General features: G+C 47.8%; 1 protein-coding gene across 1 annotated transcript in view; it reads right to left on the bottom strand.

Moving 5' to 3' along the window:
* Positions 1–18,377, bottom strand: part of CPXM2 (carboxypeptidase X, M14 family member 2) — an 81,802-nt gene that overhangs the window by 26,974 nt on the left and 36,451 nt on the right. Inside the window, exons 5-6 of the mRNA XM_053923335.1 lie at positions 1,405–1,489; positions 329–479 (exon numbers count right to left, since the gene is read on the bottom strand). Coding sequence (XP_053779310.1) covers positions 329–479; positions 1,405–1,489 — 236 coding nt within the window. The remainder of the gene's footprint in view (positions 1–328; positions 480–1,404; positions 1,490–18,377) is intronic.

The following is an 18,377-nucleotide window of genomic DNA, read 5'->3' as shown; positions in this document are numbered from 1 at the left end:
GTGTGGCAGGCACACTCAAGGACATTTAAATGTGTCATTGCTTGCGTGGGGGTGGTAGAGTGGAGTGAATTTTCAACCTTGAAATATGCATCATCTTAAAATCCCAGTGGGCAAACCACAGCTGGTATGTTACTCTGAGGCCCTAAATGCGCTCAGTGTTTTCTGAGGGGGAGGATGGGAGATTTTTCTTTATTTTCTCTTGGCTGACCCGTGTTTTCTAAACATTTTGCAATAGATGTGAGTCTCTTTTTACATGAGGACAGGCTCGCTTGGTTTATCTCCATGGGCCTTGGCGAGACACCGGCGGGAACGCAGAGCACAGACCCACCTGGCAGTGGGCAGCCAAGGACCTCCATCCTCAGGCAGATGCTCCCATTGTCGAACCAGGACTGCGGGTTTACGCGGATGTAGCGGGCCACCATGGGGACGGGCAGCTCGTTGAGAACGGGGATCTCCTTTTCACTGTTTCCTTCAAATATCTAGGGACACACAGGGGAAAGGGAAGATCATTCAGAGCTCGACTGTCAAGGGATCGGAGAGTCAGTAACCCACTCGGTGGGGATGCCACTTGATTGCTGGGCACTAAGGGGAAAGGAGAACCAACTCAGGCCTGGCCCCTGCCCTCAGGAAGCCCCCCACCTAGGGCGTGAGGGGCCATGCTTAGACATCACAGGCGAAACCGATGGGTGCCATGGCAAAGGGACAGCCACGGAGCTCTGGCTTTCCAGGAGGAAGGACCAGGCAAAGCTTCAGGGATGAGGGGCCGTGTGAGTTGGCCTTGGAGGCCAGCCACTCAGATCTGTAGGGATGGGAAGGATTCTACAGAAAAGTGGCGGCGCCTGGAGGGGCCCGAGATGGGGTGCAGAGGCGGCAGACGCACTGTGTTCTGGAACACAGGAGTGTGTGTTGGGGGCTAAGAATGGGAAAGATGGTTGAAAACAGAGGCTGCGGTCAGACTGTGCAGGACCCCGGAGATGACGTCAGGAGCAAGCACTTGAGAACCCGAGGCAGAAGGGACGTGATGAAAACTGGCCACCCTGGAGAAAATCTTGGAGCCAAACTATCGGGGCCGGGACAGCAAGGTAGGGAACTACCATCACTGAACAGCTGTGAGGGGCCACCCGTTCTTTGAGGGCCACACAACCTCCAGGGCTGACCTGTGAACTGTGGGAGAGACTGTACCCCAGCAGCTCTGAATTTTCCTTGAGCCCTGAATGCAGGCCCCTTGGTGCTGCGCTGCTGGGCACAGAAGGGCGGTCATCCTCCGTCAGACTCTGCGGTCAGTTTGAGTTGACGTGAAATCAGCAAACACCCAGGGGCCAGCACTGACTGGGCGCCACGGCCTGTCCCTGCAGAGCCCACACTGCCAGACACCCACCCAGGTAAAGGGACGAAGAGACTCACCATGTCTCCAGATCCATTCTGAATGGTGACCCACGTGTGGCTGTCATTGCTCACCATGACCTTGTAGGAGGTCACCCAGTCACTCCTAAGAGGGAATAAAACGTCATTGGGACCATACACTCTAAAATGTCGGCCTCTTCCATGTAGAAGGGCAGCGGTGCGCAGAGCAGGCTCCCCTTGCCACGCGTTGGCCTGGACCACAGTGCACTCATGTAACACGGAAACCACAACAGTACGGAGCTTTCTGAACAAGGCAATTACATAAAATTGCAAAGCAGGTCTTCCACGGACTAAAATAAAGAATAAAGTATTGAGCTTAAAGAACGAACGTGAGCATTGAATGGTTAGTGCCCTTTAAACACTTAGGACAACGCCTGGCCTCTAGCAAGCACGACATGTTGGCCACACCCAAGAAGACAGACTGGTGGGTATGTATCTATTCATGGTGACATTAGTGTCACAGACAGTGGCAGCTTAACAGAGTCGCACGCAGAAAACTAACCTCAGTAAAAGTTGCGAGTTGGCCTAGAAGCTTCATTTGGGAAACTGAGTCGGGAACCTAACAGGTGAGAGCCCAGCAACCACAGAAGTGACAGCCTGAGCCTCTAGGAGCCACGGGTTTCTCCTTGGCCGTCGCAGCCATGTAGTCCATCCCCTGCCCCACCCCAGCCCCCTGCCCCAGCGACAATCCAGTGACGGCTGGGTCCGAAGCTAGACCCCTGCACAGAAGTGACGGGGTGCAACACCCCGATTTCCCTTCCCAGAGCAGAGCTCCCTTTGACGGGCTTGACAAATAAACAACTTTCATGTGAAAAACACCTTTTCCCCTCTTCCTCCGTTTCTTATAGCATTAATTGTTAAGCAATACAGAAAAGTCTCGCTGAGCATCTTCCTTTTTAATTTTTAAAATATTAGATCTCAGCGCAATTTACTAATCAATCTTCCAGGACATTCCGCCAGCTGACACATGTGTAATCCTCTCTGTGCGGTGAAATGTTGGATTCAGAATCCAGTTAAATCCCAATGAAGTTCTGGGTTTCTGGTCTGAACCACCTGTCGGGTAAAATTTATTTAGGAAGAGTGGCAGGTTCTACTCGTTCTGGTCCATCTGGCTGACTTGCCAAAGAAAAATTATTCTTCGGCATTTTTACACGTTTGGAAACACACCCTCACCTCGAACCCTCTCCTCTTCTCCTCTCTCCCGCCCACCGGCTTTGGCTGATACCCGCTGAAGGCTGGAATCTACCCCAGCACGTTCCTCCTTGGAGGGGTCGGGGCAGGGCCCAGGCCTGCAGACTCAGACGCAGTAAGCATGCCTTTTGAAAGGGAACCTTGGTGACAGCCCATGTCCCTTGTACGCAAATCATCCTCACCCAAGACAGCAACCTGGTTCCCACATTCCAGTCGTTTCCAAATGACTCGCACCGTTTGCTGCTCACCTGCTGCTCGGGCCACAGAGACGCAGCCAGCCGAGGGCGGGAGCGCCCGGGGTCCCACAAGCCCACAGACAGCAAGGGGGGCAGAAAGGAAAATGAAGGACATTCTCTGAAGAAAAGGAGAGAGAGGAAAGGGAACGAAAGCCAAGTCACAGCTACACAGGCTTAAAGAGGACAGACAGACAAATCCTCAGCTGAGTCTGAGGGGCGATTCCCGGCGTACTGGCTCCGACCTCACTCTGGTCTGCAGACCTGGGGCACAGCCTTGGGCCATGTTCACCGCATCACTCATTGTCTCAGTGACCTTGCAAATGTAACCCGCCCCAAACCAACTGATTCATTTCAAACCAGCCAGTCCCTGCCCCAGGAAAGGAACCGCCATCCACCCACGGGGACCAAAATCCCAGAGTCATCCTCAGCACCCCACTTTCCCTCTCCCTCCAATGTTGAATTTGTCACCAAGTTCTATCCGTTTTACCTCTCACATCCTCCTAGAATGTATCCAACTCTCTCGGCCTTCACTGGCCCATCCCCCACCCAGCCCATTTTCTCTATTACAGCAGCTGCCGATGTCGGGTCTCCTAGGGATCAAATCCATCCTGCAGCCAGAGGCTCACTTTTCTAGTGAAATGTTAGGTCATCCTGCTAAAACATCCCTCTTGTTTCAGTATGAAGACCAAAATCCTCCCGTGTCCTACCGGACCCTCGCTGACCTCTTGTGTTCTATGCTCTTTCTTTCCATTCCTCTCTCTTGCCTCGGGGCCTTGGAAGATACCCTTCCACTTGTCCATCTGGACTCCTCTTCCTCTTCTGCCCCCACCTGCCTCTAAATTAGTCAGACCTCAAACCGTATCAGATTAGCCTGTCCCAATCTTCCAGGAGCCGATTTCTCACCTATCCCCTTCTTTCATAGTTTAATTCCTTTTGAAATTGTATACTTCTTTCTAAAACTATCTGGTGGGGTCTGTAGCCCCCTCTGGAGTAGACGCACTTCCCAGATGGAGGAAGGAGAGACCGCGGTCCTTTGGGGACTCAAAGGAAGCTGAAGCTCCTGGAGGCCAAGGTGAGGGACAAGACAGCAGGAGGGCTGTCGGTGTCCTTCCCAACATTTACGAAACAAACAGCCTTTTTAAAAAATTGTTTTCAGAAAATTGGAAGCATTTCCCAATTATGAATTTGGCACCACCTTGATATCAAAATCTGATGAGGACCTTACAAAAAAGCAAAGTTGTAGAAACATTTCTTTCATAAGCACAGATACAAAAACTCCTAAGCGGTTTATTGCCGAATGGAACCCAGGGACATATAGACAGACTAATACATCACCACCAAGTGGGATTTATTCCAGAAACCTAAGGATGGGTTAGCCACACTTGTAACCAGTCAGTATAACTCACCACAGAAACAGAACTAAGCAGGAAGATCATATGATCCTTTGACAGATGCAGAAAATGTACTTGAGAAAACTGGATAGCCATTTGAATTAAAAACAAAAAACAAAACTCCTCTTAAACTAGGAATAGAGAGAAACTTCCTTAACCTGGAAAAAAAAATCTACAAAAAAGCCCACAAAACTATAGCCAGCTCCACGCACTGAGGGCCCCAGGGCACAACACTGGCTGGTTCAGGGCTCACGCGTCTTCGTGATGTGGAAAAAACGCCACGCAGCAGGAGCTGCACGTTCTCCGGTTATAACACCAGAAAGTGCTTTGATAGAAGCTGAAGGACTTTCTTCCGATTCTTCTGGGCACAGACAAGATAGGAGCTGCAGCAACTCCGTGCAACCCAGCAGCATGGAGAATGAACAGGTCTCAACACTTTCTTGGAACTCTGAGACAAGTCTGAAAAATAAAGACGTAAATGAGGATGTCTTCAGAGAACGCCGAGATGAGCATTAAGAGGAACAATGTAGAGGGGCGTCCTCTTAGAACTGAGACGACACGTATGCAAAATGAATGTTTCCCAAGTCCTCCTACGACGTCCTCTTCAACCCTGAGATTGCAAGTCTGAAACGTGGACACCTGTGGACGTGGCTCTGGCCCCAGTCAGCCAGCTGCTGCAAGTGTGTCGAGTCCCTTCTTACGTGAGAGAGAATGAATTCAAGCTTGGTTAAAATGAAAACAAACAGGAAAAAAGACTTGATTTATGGCAAATGTGTCACTGATATGCAATAGGAAAATAATAGAAAAAAATGGTTCTGGATCTGTTGGAAGCCCACAGAGTAATAAACAAGGTATCTTGACTCCACCCCACAGTGTACAATAATCAACGCCAGGCGGCTCACAGGCCCAGACGGGAAAGGTAAAGCAAGGAAGCCGGCAGAGGGAAAGGTGGCATGTCCGTAGGTTCAGCTGGAGCAGTTTTCCAAAGCAGCGGTCTCTCTTCACACTCAGGAGACTTTCTTAGTGAATCCATACCTGTATTTGCTAATATCTTCTCTGGTCTGTCTTCCTTTTTATGTTCTTTGATGAAGAGAATTTCTTAATCATGATATAGTCCAATGAAACGTGTTTTTTAGTTTCCAGTATTTGAGCCCTTTTCAATAAATTTTTGCCATCTAAGATTGTAAAGATGTCCTCCTATGTTTTCCAGCGTTGATGTTGGTCGTTGTCTTTTCCCTCTTTTTGTGATCACCCGTGAAACGTTAATTGTATTACTCTTTTCAAACATCAATTTTTGACTGTTTGCTACTATTAGTTTCCTATTAAATTGAACCATATAAAACTACCATTTTTATAGATCAAAATGGTTGAATATCTGCAATTTCCTAAGGCTCAAGTTAATATTTTATAAATTTCTACTCTTCTTCATGTTCTTGGTACCCTCTTTACATTCGATTCGCTGTTCTTTTTGTACAGTTTCTTGAGGTCACTGGTTTTCAGCCTTATTCTCTAATGTATATTTTCAAGGTTATAAAGTTCCCTTAGAACACTGCTTTAGCCACATGCCATAATTTTAACATCTTATCTTCATGATTATTCAGTTCAAAATATAAATTCCTGTTGCAATTTCTTCTTTGATCATAGACTAATTAGGAGTCTAATTTTAAATCCCTGAGTACTAGATTTTCTTTGGTTATTTTTTTAGTTCTGATTTTTATTTTAATTCCATTGTAGACAGAGGACATACTTTGAATCCCGTCACTCCCTGGACATTTGTTGAGACTTCTTTTGTGGCTCAGCATTCGGTCCATTTTGGCTCATTTTCCACATGCCCCTGCAAACAATGTCAGTTCTGTAATTGCCGTGTGCGGTGTCCCACACATATCATGCCACTCAAATGTATTAATTGTGTTCAGATCTTCTGCATTTTTAATGATCTCCTGCCTGCTTATTCTATCAGTTGTAGAAGAGGTATATACAAGAACACCAGTCAGACTGCGAATCTATCTGTTTCTCCTTCTGATCCTCTCAATCTTTGCTTTCCATACATAGTCGAGTGGTGTCACTGAGTGCGTACAGATGTGAGACTGTCAGATTACTGGTCGGTGACTTGCATAACCATGAAGCATCCCTCTTTATTTCCATCAATGCTTCTTGCCCTTAAAGCCCACTTCCTCTGCTATCAGGACCGCTACCCCCGGGCTCTGGTTGGGATTTCTATGACATATCCCTTGTCATCCTTTCACTTTTAACCTTGTCTCCTTAAATTTAAAGTGTCTCTTCTAAGTAGAATACAGTTCAGTTTTTCTGGAGTTTTTTTCTTAAGTACAGTCTGATAATCTTATTCTTCTATTGGAGGATATAGTTCATTTAAATGTAACAGGACGACTGTTATATTTGGACTTCTATCTACCATCTTACTGTTTTCTATTTGATCTATCTTGTTCTCCTTTTTCTCTATTTTGCATTTTAATGTTTCATTATCATTAATCTATTTTCTCTTTATTAACCTACTAGTTGTACAGTCACATTATTCTCGTCCTTGTTACCCCAAAGATAACCCTACAGAGTTGCTGCTACTCTCATTCAGGCCAGAACGTCTGCCATGTCCGTGACAGTGCTGGAACCTCCCACACCGCGAGTCCCTTCCCCCTCCCTCCATGTTTCGCATTATTTTGGAATTCATTTTTAATTCTTTGTATGTCTTAAATTTCATAAGACATTACTATTATTTTTGAACTTAATGTTGATAAAACAACTCATGTACCCTTTCTGGTACTCTTCATTCAATTTTGCATCTCCATATTTTCATCTAAGATCATTTTCTTTCTGCTTGACAAACTCTCTCTGATATTTCTCTTAAACCATGTATGCTGGCAATAATGTTTCCAGTTTCTATTGTCTGAACATGACTTTATTCCATTTTCATTTTTGAATGATATTTTTGCTGTGAATTCTACACTGACATTTATTTTCTTGCAGTACTTTTAAAATGTGACTCAATTGGCTTTTGAGGCGTTGTCTTATTTATACACACACATTTCGAAAGTACTGTTGTGTATTTAGTGAACGTACAATAAGAATATGAATAAAGCAATAAATGCTATTTTCGCTCAAATCCAATGTTCCTGTTTGCTTCCTACATAAACCTGGCAAGCTGCCTAACCTTTCTGAAAATAATGAGGATATCTACCAGTAGGTTATATATTAATTTATACATGGAGAGGTGTCATAGTATACTGGGCAAGACCTCAGGCTTCGAGGTCAAGAAGCCCCAGCTGAAATCCTACTTCTTCCATTTACTAGTGGTGGCCTTTGTGAGAGCCCCATGGCCTCTGAGCTTCGGCTGCAGGGCAAGGTAACCACGCCACAGGGAGTGAGGATTACACAAGGTCATGTATGTGGAGTCCGAGCACAGTGCCTGGATCACAGTAACTGCCCCACAAATCGGAGCTCTCACCATGAATCATACCATCATAACATACAAAATTCCTAGTTGAACCATAAACGTAATTCAGATGCTCCCTCCAGACACTTCCAGGGAGCAACCGATCTTCCAGCTTCACCCTCTTGTGTCTTAGTAATAATGGTAACGATCTGTCACAGCCATCAAGAAATAACACATTAATGAACTCAATCTTAATTAAAATTAAGAAGGGTGATAATCCAGGGGATAGGAGAGCCATTTGCCAGTCAATAACGCTGAGGGAGGGCTGAGCTGTGTCTGAAAGTCGTCTCCGTGTGAAAAAATTAAAGCGACGTGGAACGCGTCAAGTGCTGCTCCTAACCGGGTAGTTACTGCATTACAAATACCATGCCAGCCTCTGAGAAGCGAAGGTAAATTACATATGATCCCTTTACTCGGGGCTTTTACAGGTTAACGAGAAAGACAGAGAAGTAAACGGAAAATTTCAAGAGAAGGGGGTGCAGGGCTGCGTGCAGGCAAGTGCAGGAAGCTACGTGAGGACGGAGAGACTGGGCGGCTGGGAGGCATGAGGGAGGCACGGGGCAGGTTAGCGAGTGCCGCCTGCTCCTTATCTACAGCATAAAAGCTGTGCATGTGACTCTTTTGTGACAGGCACCCCCATTGTTGTAAGAGAGCCAGCTTCACGGATCGGAGCTACAATACCCTCGTCTCCCGGACTCCTAATCCTCAGGGAAGGTTTGAAATTCACAGCCCTTTGTGGCTTTTCCCCACTTCCCTCGGAGAGACTTTTTCCCCACATCACAAAACCACCTTGGCATTTAATTCTCTGGGTTGGGACACTTCAACTCAAAGCCGTGCAGCCCAGGTGGAGACGCACCTGTGTCACAGACTCTGACTGCAGAAAGGTGGAGACACCCCAGCCGGCTCCCTCACTTCACACACAGACGAAAAAACAACCCCAAACCAAGCCTCCCCTTGCAGGAGTCGGATCGAACTAGCTGGAAAGAGTGGGATCCTGTTTATTTCCCCACACCTGGAAGTTCAGGTCTCCCATCCTTTGGTCCTCCTTATACACTCCTCTTTTCCCTGGCCTCCAGGCACAGAATTTCAGTAGCCCCAGATCGGTCACCGCCCTTTTGGGGCACTTCAATGTCATAAACCCCTGAAAACTGTCTACCTTTTGTCACTAGTAAATTGCAATGACATTGATCCCGTCCTCAAAATAATTTTTTCTTTCTTTTTTTTTAAAGCTCTGGTGAGCGCCCAGGGGTCTCGAACCACCCTCCCAAGCAAGAGGGGTTATTTAGCGAAGCTTGAATCCCAAGTACCCGCTGAGCTGAAGTCAGTCCTCAAAATAGGTTTGAACGAAACAAATGGAGAATTACCATGCAGTTTTGAATTTCAAGTGGGGTTTCTCAGTCTCAGCTCTGTTGGCACTGGAGGCTGAAGAGCTTTTTGCTGGGGAGTCTGCCCTGGGCCCCGGCCTCTGCCCACTAGATGCCCCCACAGCACAGCACCCTACTTTAGCACCCTACCCCCAGGTCATAACAGTCATAAATGTCTCTGGACATTAACAAATGTCCCCTGGGGGAGCAACACCACCCCAGCTGAGAACCATTGCTTTATATGGGGTCTCTTGTCAGTGAAATCCAGTGACATACTGCCCAGGGCCCCCCGGCACTCCCCTGTGCAACGGGAATACTCCTGCGGTGGGAGGGGGCAGCGATGCTGAGAAGAGCACACTGAGCCTTGGGCTGGAATTGGAAGAGCTTCTAGAAGTCTCCAGTGGCCAGGATGATGACCTACTTCTCCCTGCTCATTGGGCTCACAATAGGCTAGTCCAGAATGCACCTCTTCCTGGAACAAGGCTTCTAACACAGTGTGGAAGGAACCAACTGTTTTAAGAAACCCCAGGAAACTCCACCTATGGTAAGTGGGCCATGAAGTCAAATGCTGATTGGTCAGAGTGGAAGGGCTTCCCTCGGTGTTTATTTGAACTCTAACGTCCCCTTCAGGAGAAGGACAGGCACGCTGGGGAGGGCAGAGGCTTCCGTGGCTGTGGTTTTCTGCCAAAGCCCCCTGCTTCCCGCTCAGTGAATGGAATTAGGGAAGAGCATTAGAGGGAGGCACCTAGAAAACCCAGCAAACCATTCAAAACAAGTGGTTATTCCCTCCAGTAAAAGCAAGAAAGTTGCACAGGAAAGGAAATAAATTATAGTACACCATGAGATGCAGCCATAAATAATGGCTCAACAACAACCATGATGCAAAATGTAAAGACGGATTTCCCTAAACCTGGTAACGTAACCTCTTTGGGAGAATAAGAGAACACACAGGGGGCGGGGCGGGGGGGGGCAGAGTTCGAGGTAAGTCAGTGCGAGACTTACATTCTCACCTCTCACAGTAGAAAGTCAGCAGATAATAACTAATTTAAAAGAATCAGAAAACAGTACTGAGAGTATTTTTTCAGAAATGCAGGGATGACGAAATATAAAATAGAAGAAACAGCTAAAGGGTTTGTAGTAACCGCCTTGGGACACCAAGAATTGAGACCAGGGACTATAGGACAGAGGCAAATATTTTTAATGATAAGTAGTGCTATTTGACTTTTAAAATTACACACGTGATATACTAATTTAAAAAATAAACCCCGCGCTTCTCTGTTTCCCATCTCTGCTTCACCACTCTGGTGCTCCCTTAATTTTTCAGCCCCATTCAGGGTCACTTTCTTCCAACACATACAAGAATTGAGGCCAATTTATAATTTAGTTATAAATTTAAAGCAGGATTAAGAAGCAGCGTTTCTTGTTTCTTTTCCTTTTGAGGTCACATTTTACCGCGCTACTCTGGAGAGTCAGGGGAGTTTCATGTGAGTAAAATTGGAAAGCATGTTGCTTTTCGCTTCCCGTTGCCCGCCTTGTGTTCTCCACGTCCTGCCAACTGACTACTCTGTTGGCTGCAATAATGTTATTTTTCAGATAGACTTTAAAGGAAAACTGGTGGTTTTAAAAAGAAGAAAAATAATGGATTTTGTGAAACTTTGCAAAGATTTTAACTTTTAAAAATCCTTAGAAAAACTGGAGGGCCCAACTGCTCTGTCAGGCTGGACTGAAGGCCGCATAGCATGAAAAGTCTCCCGCAAAAAGAGAGTGAAAAGAGGGGGCTTCCTACCAGGCACGGGAGATGCTATCAAAGGAACACGTCCACACCACGAGACGTGTGCGTTCTCCAGCCCCGCTGCAGCTTGGAGAGCGAGCGGATAGGACCGCTGCAGACAGTTCCCGGAGCTGGATGGCATCCTGGAGGTGGCAAGGACACGCTCTGCCACGTCGGAACTAGGCCACCGCCGGCACTGGCAGCCAGGAGGACATGGCCAGACCCTGACTTCCAGGGGTGTGGCCAGGAGCAAAGTCAGCACGTACTGCTCACAAAGGCAACACGCGGCAGTTGTTTCCACCACGACTGTTTTGTCATGGAACGCGACATCTTCCGGCACATCGAGGACTCAGGAACTCAGCGGTCTGCCGTTTTGTCAGAAGGGACCAGACCAGTGCACCCAGAGGAGTCATGTCTCTTATTTGAAAGCCTCCTTTTCTTCCCAACCAAAACTCCCAAACATGATTTAGACATTTCTGCTGAGATGGTTGGACACCAACCAGAAGTTCCAAGAAGACCAGAAGCTTCTGGGTAGAGGATAATGAGGGGAAAACATTCATTTTCTGGACCTAAACTGTGCTTTGAACACAATTCAGAATGCACTTAATAATATGAAGAACCAGGCCCTGGCCCAGTTAGCTCAGTTGGGTGGAGCGTCATCCTGATATGCCAAGGTTGTCAGTTCGATCCCCGGTCGGGGCACATATAAAAATCAACCAATGGATGCATCAATAAGTGGAACAATAACTTGATGTTTCTCTCTCTATCCATCTGTCTCTCTAAAAATCAATCAATCAATAAATATGAAGAACCCACTGGCTAGAGAGGGGCTACGGAGCTCTGTGGGGCCACTCTGTAGGGCACTAACCCATTGTGGGGGCTCCACTCTCTTGACTTCATCACCTCCCAAAGGTTCCACCCCAAATACCATCACATCAGGTGTGAGGATTTACCACAGCCATTGGGTAAAACATGGATCATATAATAAATAGGCTGGGACACCCTGGTGGCCATTTGAGGGTAAAAGAGAGATGTATTCCATACACTGTATGCCAAAGTGCATTCCATATGCTTCAAAGCTTTCAATGGAAAAAACTGAACTCATAAAAGTACCAGAAGAAAATATGGGGAAAGTCACTTCTATCTTAAGAAGGGGCAAGGTCTTTCTAAGATGACATAAATCTTAAAAGACTAATTGTTAACCATGTAAAAATTCAAAATTTTTGTACAGCAGAAAGTGACAAGAAAGGGACTAATTGGGGAAAAAACATGAGTGGGTCAAATCACAGTCAAAGAACTAATGCTGGTGGACACAGGGTAAGACCTTGGGGTGCCCATTGGGATAGGGGTGTCCCCCACACTGGAGTTTCACAGCCATCGGTCTTGCCCATCAGATTCTTCCCTCCCTCCACCTCACAGGAGACAGCCTCCCCAAATCGTCCCAGACAGCCACCATCAGCCTCAGAAAGTACCATCTAACACGGCCAACGGGCGAAGTCAGTCAACCAAAGGGACCAATAAAACCCCACAGCCTCCGCTGGGAGGAGCCCTGTAGGTTGCCTCCTTTCTCACGTGAGTAGGGAAAGCACTGTTAAACCCCTTTGCACTCAGAGAAGGGGGATCCCAAATCTCTCCTAGTTTTTAGGACAATTTTCTGTTGGAGCTGTGAGGGACAGGCAGCACCTACCCCTTGCTATCACCTCCTCGACTGAGCTTAACATACTCAAATCCCAGCTGTGGCCGATTCTGAACTGTGTGTGACAGCCTTGCTCCCCAGAGGTGTATTCTTGCCTTTAGTAGCTTCTAGAAACAATAGGAAAACTAAGTTTTGTGTTTTGTCTAGAACAAGCACGGGCATGCGCAACACTCAAGAACACAAGTGCACCCCCTCTCCCGTTCTCGCACCCCCAACCCCGGCTGGAACCATAGCCTCAGAGTTAAATGCGTCTCCGCCACATTCTCAGCATAGCCAAAGGCTGGGCCCTGGAAAACCAGCCTGTGGATTTATTGCGTTTTTCACGTGGACTGGTTACCATGGCTTTCTGAGAATGCAGCCCATAGGAGGGAATGTTGGAAACTTAGAAACATATCTATTTTCCACTGCCTCCAGTAAAAATGTCTACCAGGGAAAGAGGGGGGAAATGCCACTTCGGGGGCCAAGTCCAATAAATTTGGGTAGGGTGAGGCGGCTCCTAGTTGAGAAGCTCCACTGCAAAGAGTGAAAAGGAAAAAGAAGGTATTTGACGTCCTCCAAACCTGAGATTAGGAAAAAAGGAAGAAATGGCTCACAGGAATCCTAAACACAGGAGAGAGGACTGGTCCCGCTTTTGCTCAGTTAGAACGTGGTGAACGTGGAAGTCTCTAACCAGCATCAGAGAGCATAGGGGCGGGGTCGCTAGGCCATGGGAGACTTGGGTGGGCCCTAGGCAACTGGCATAATGGGGACTTTCGTTTTCTATGGCTGCTGTAAATTACTGCCAACTGAGTGGTTTAAAGAGCACACACCTATGACCTTACAGGTCTGGAGGTCAGGAAACCTAGAATCAAGGTGCCAGTGAGGTTGTGTGTCTTCTGGAAGTCTGGTGAACAATCTGTTCCCTTGTCTTTTCCAACTTCTAGAGGCCAGGGCCCCAGTCTGCGTCCTTGCATCCAGCGGCAGTGGACATGTACTCACGCGGCCACCTCTCTATTCTCTCTCTGCCTCCCTCTTCCATTCTGAAGGACCCGTGTGATGACACGGAGCCCACCCGGAGATCCGGGGTCATCTCTTCATTTTCAGATCAGCAATCAGCAACTTTGATTGCATCTGCAACTCTGAGTCCCCCTTGCCACGTGACATAACATACTCACAGGTTCTTGGGACTAGGATGCTGACATCTTTGGGGGCCGCTATTCTGCCAACAATGTGGCCCTTCTTCCACAAAAAATATTTTGAAATCATATTTTATGACTGTGTCGATATAAAGATGACTATATCAGCATTGTATGTTTAAATGTTTTCTTCGGCCCTAAAGGTTCATTTATTTCCTCCAGATTGTAAAAGAAGTTGAACACTTTCTTGGGCCCCTAAGCATCTCAAGGTCCCAGGTACTGTGCCTGCTGTGTCTGATGGGTAAGTTGGCCTTGGGGACAGCCCTGCAAGGTCCCCTAGCCCCAGCCTCAAAAAGTGCTTGGGTGGGGAGCACATGCATCCATTCACGGGGCTCAGGGCCTCACAGGAGAAAAGCAGCAGTAACAGCGGAGGGACAGAAGGAGCAGAAAGTCAGACATATTCATTCACAAAAGGCAGAGAGAGAAAAGCCAAGTTCCTAAGACTCTCCAAACCTGTTTTCTCATCCATACAACAGGGCCCCCTCCACCAGAAAGCAAATGCAGAAAGGCAGGTGTGTCCAGCAAGTGTCCTGGGGAGTCAGAACCAGGGGACAAGGACAACAGAATTGTCAGGAAGGAATTCTAGAGTCGTTTCCCTCTCAGAGATTTTACCATCCAAGAACCCATTCCTGAGTCATTGGCACCCGGGGAGCCAAGGTGAGCCATGTGGCTATAAGTGAGAGCTGTATTTAATTTCAAACGACATTCTCTGCCTTGTTGGAAAGTAACATGAAATGAAGAAATGATTGTACGCTGGCCTTCTACTTGAACTTGGGGATGTTTTCATTTGAAAGCTCTCCCTTTCATGCCAAAACTCACAATTCAAAACTGACAGTTTTCAAAGAGGTTAGAAGAGAGTTTGGAAACTTCCGTCTCTCCAGCGCCCACGGAAGCCAGCATTGCATTTTGTCAATAACAGAGGAGACACCGCATGACACAGTCTGCAACACACACACTCCCTCTCCCAAAAAGACGAGCAGATGATTTCTGAAGCGCCAGCTGCCTCTCAGGAACTCTGCTTTCAGGGGCTGCCCGGCACCCTCCAGGGCTCCTGGCCCCAGCCCCACGCCCCTTCCTCCACCCCTGCCAGGCCCTGCTGTGGTGGGGCCCAGACCCACCGGAGGAGTGAGAAAGGCCAGGATTCACCCTCTGGGAGCAAAAAACCAGATGAGGTTGAAGAGAGAGAGGAAGCAGGTGAACACTTCTCATTGTGGGCCCAGAGGTCCAGCCACTGGGTGGAATCCCGGCTGAGAAGGCACGGGGAAGGCTCCCACTCCATGCCCGGTATCTGGACCAACATCCTCCAGCTGCTTGTTTACTGGCCTCTGCCTCTTCTCACCCTTATCCCCCTTCTCACTCAGATGCCACCATCTCTTTGGCTGCTTCCTCCTCTCCTCCTGAGCCGGGGTCCAGAGTGTCCTAGAGATGCTTCCAACAGGGCCAGCCCTGCAGCCTCACACTTTCTGGACATCTGCTCCTCTCTACCCCCAACCCCACCACCTCGTGACCCCAGACATCACCTCTACTGCCCCATGGAGTCCTCAGCTAGCCATGTCCTTCTCACCACACCTCCATCACTTCTGATGCCTCATCTCCCCCTGGGACTACTTGAACCTGACTTTTGTTCCTAGAGAATCAGCCCTCTGGCTCTGGCTCCTTCTGATGAGCCCTGGATCCCACCTGGATCCCACCACATCCTAGTCCTTGGACCTCCTCCAGCAGCACTGCCCGTAGCTCTACTGCCCCCTAGTGGACCAGGTGCCAACCGTGCCAAATGGGGCCATTGCAGTCCACTGTATGACTCCAGCTGAGCCCTCTCTGCACCTGGACAGAGAGCCCCTGCCCTTTTCTTTGCTTCCCTGAACCTGCCATGCTCACTGTCTGCAGAGGACCCAGCTCCTACTTCACCAAGAATATAATCCCCCCAGGGGGAAGGCTCCGAATCCCCTTCAGAACTAATTAGTCCCCACCATTAGTACCTCAAGGGGACAGGACACCCTCCCCACTTCCACAGCAGACCCCTCAACCATGTCAGCCCTCATCCCACTGCCATTCCCACCCCTCGGGACCTGCCCTACTGACCGTGTCCCGTCCTGTGAACACAGCTGTCTTCCAGAAAGAAACAGGGAAACGGACCTTCCTTTGGCCTTCTGGGTGCGTACCTCGTCCGTCTCCTCCCTCCCTTCCTTCACCATCGGAGTTCTCGAAGGGGAAGCCCACACCTGGAATCGAGACTAAGATTTCCCAGGGCAAACCAAAGCCGCCTCTTTCCGGCTGGGGCTCAGCCCCCTGCCAGCTCCCAGCTCCAGCACAACCTGCATCCATCTCCCTCTGATTAGCCAACTGCTTTTTAAACACTCAGCAGAGGAGTCGAACCTTCCGCAGCCCTGGCCTCTCAGACTCATCAGTCAAATTGCCGTCTCCCTTTAAGGGCCCATTTACAGACTCTCAAGAGATAATGACAATCACTTTCTTTATTAAACAATTAAAATGAAAAACATTTGGTTATTTTAAATTGCCTGTATTTTGCCCAAGTCATTAGGAGCATCTATTCACCTCAGGCAGAATAATTAACTTTTCCATTGTCACATTGCTTATAATTGTAACATTCATACATCTAAGATACTTTAGAAATTAGGGAAATGAAGGATTGGTTTTTATTAGTATACTAATGTTTCCCTAAATTGAAATCAGTAGGGAAAGATAATTTATATCAGTAAAAAATATAAGTTATTCAATATCATGAAAACAACTATATTTTGCTACTTTCAAATAGCATGAATTATTTGAAAATACCAAAACTAGAATCATAGGGTTTTTCACGCACTTGGTTAGGAACTCGTCATGGACCATGGTTAAGCCTCAAGACCTGCGTTCCCAGGGTCTGGGGACAGCGCTCCGGTCCCATCCCACACCGGTGTGTACTTTGCTGAATCTAGTGGACCTGTTAACATACTGGGTTCTGCCCCCAGCCTGAAAGCTCCCTGCAGGTGGCCACTTCTTGCTCACCTTTGTATCCCTCGGGCCTCTACAGAGTGTTCCACAGATGATCAAATCCACAAACACATAAAGAGAACATTGGGAACAAATAAGGTAACAGTTGTTCACTTAAAAATAACAACTATAAAAAGTTCCGTAAGTGAAAAGTATTAGATCCCACCGCGTCCTGGTCCTTGGACCTCCTCTTAAATATACACTGCGGGTTGGCTTCCAGCCCACCTTGATAAAGTGAGTATCTCAATACAGCGAGTCGTAATCTCTTTGCTGGTGGAGGGTCTTGCCTTCAGTTCATAAAAGACGCAACGTCTGTGAGGAGCGGTAAAGTGCAGCGCAATAAATCGAGGGGTATCTGTACTTAATTCCAAAGTGCTTCTGTGTTCCACCCACCACACAGAAGCCATTTATCAACCGCAACACCCACGTGGCCAACTCCAAGGGGCTGGCAACCCCTTTCCCTTCCATTTCTAAAACATTACCAACCAACAAGCAGCTCTCAGAGACTGGGGTGTTATTCTGCACATTGGACTAGAAAAATCAGACTCTAACTCTGAGTCCGCCATTGCTTGTCCCTGTCTGAATTCCACGTCTGCCCGTTACCCCGCAGGACTCGGGAAATAGCAATCAGCGTTTGGAGGTGTTGGCAGGGTTGTACTTGCACAGAGGCACCCTTGAGGATTTTCGGGAGCTTGTTACACAGAGATACTTGGGAGGCTCTGTGAGGAGGAGTGGGGACGGCGGGGCAGGCAATGTCCTCACCCCGAGATTCACACAGAGCGGCCTCACTTGTCTGTCTTCTCTAAGGGCGTCCAAGGCAGACTTTACCTAAAGGAAGGCTCCGTGGCTAAAGACAAAGGTTGAAAACCACTGGTCTGAATAGTGCAGAGGGGAGAAACTACCATTTATTGAGCACTTGCTCTGTGCGGGGCAATTTTAAAATGGTAGAACAATTTCGTCCAACTTTCACCTCCTCTTCATGAGACAGAGAGGAAGCATCTCCTTCCAGAGAAGAGCAAACTGAGGTTCAGAGAGGGGAAATGTCATCATCCACAAGAGCCAAGAGCCACGACGGGATCCCACAGCCACAGTTTACATGTCACCCATCTCTAGAAATCTCTGTTCTTCCTCAGGCTTCTCTTTCCAGTCCCTCCTCTCTCCCCACATACATTTTAAGTGAGCTCTCGGTCATGTGCACTCAAGGATTCCTTAACTTCTTACCATTGCACATGAATGAACCTTTGTCAATTTGTTACTTCTTAACAATATGCGTTCATTAAAGAATCCGTGATTGAGCATCTAACAGATGCCTGGCACTCGGCAAGGTTTCAGGGACATGTGATCAAGGCCCCGCCTCCATTGACAAGGTGCTTAGACTAGGGCAGGACCCCAGAAACCAACACATAGCGATACTGGAAATGCTACCATAGAGGCCTGTCCCCGGAACAGCGCGAGCACAGAGGTCATCGGCAGAGGGAAAGAGGGCCCCCTCCTGTCTTCTTTACTATTAGGATTTGATGGTCTCCCCTGTTGACGTGTTTTCTGGTACCAGGGGCGTAGATCCCAATGCCTCCGGCATTACTCATGCCTCTGGGAAAAGGGACTCAGACATCGAAATAGGTCCTAATCTTATTTCTTACTCAGCCCTTAGTGCGGACAGTTCTACTCCAGGCACTAACACAGACCAAAACTCGTCAGCTTTCTTTT

Source organism: Desmodus rotundus, chromosome 4 (genome assembly GCF_022682495.2).
Source record: "Desmodus rotundus isolate HL8 chromosome 4, HLdesRot8A.1, whole genome shotgun sequence".
NCBI lineage: Eukaryota > Metazoa > Chordata > Mammalia > Chiroptera > Phyllostomidae > Desmodus > Desmodus rotundus.
The sequence above is the reverse complement of the archived record's forward strand: the minus strand, read 5'-3'. Positions and strand labels throughout refer to the sequence as shown.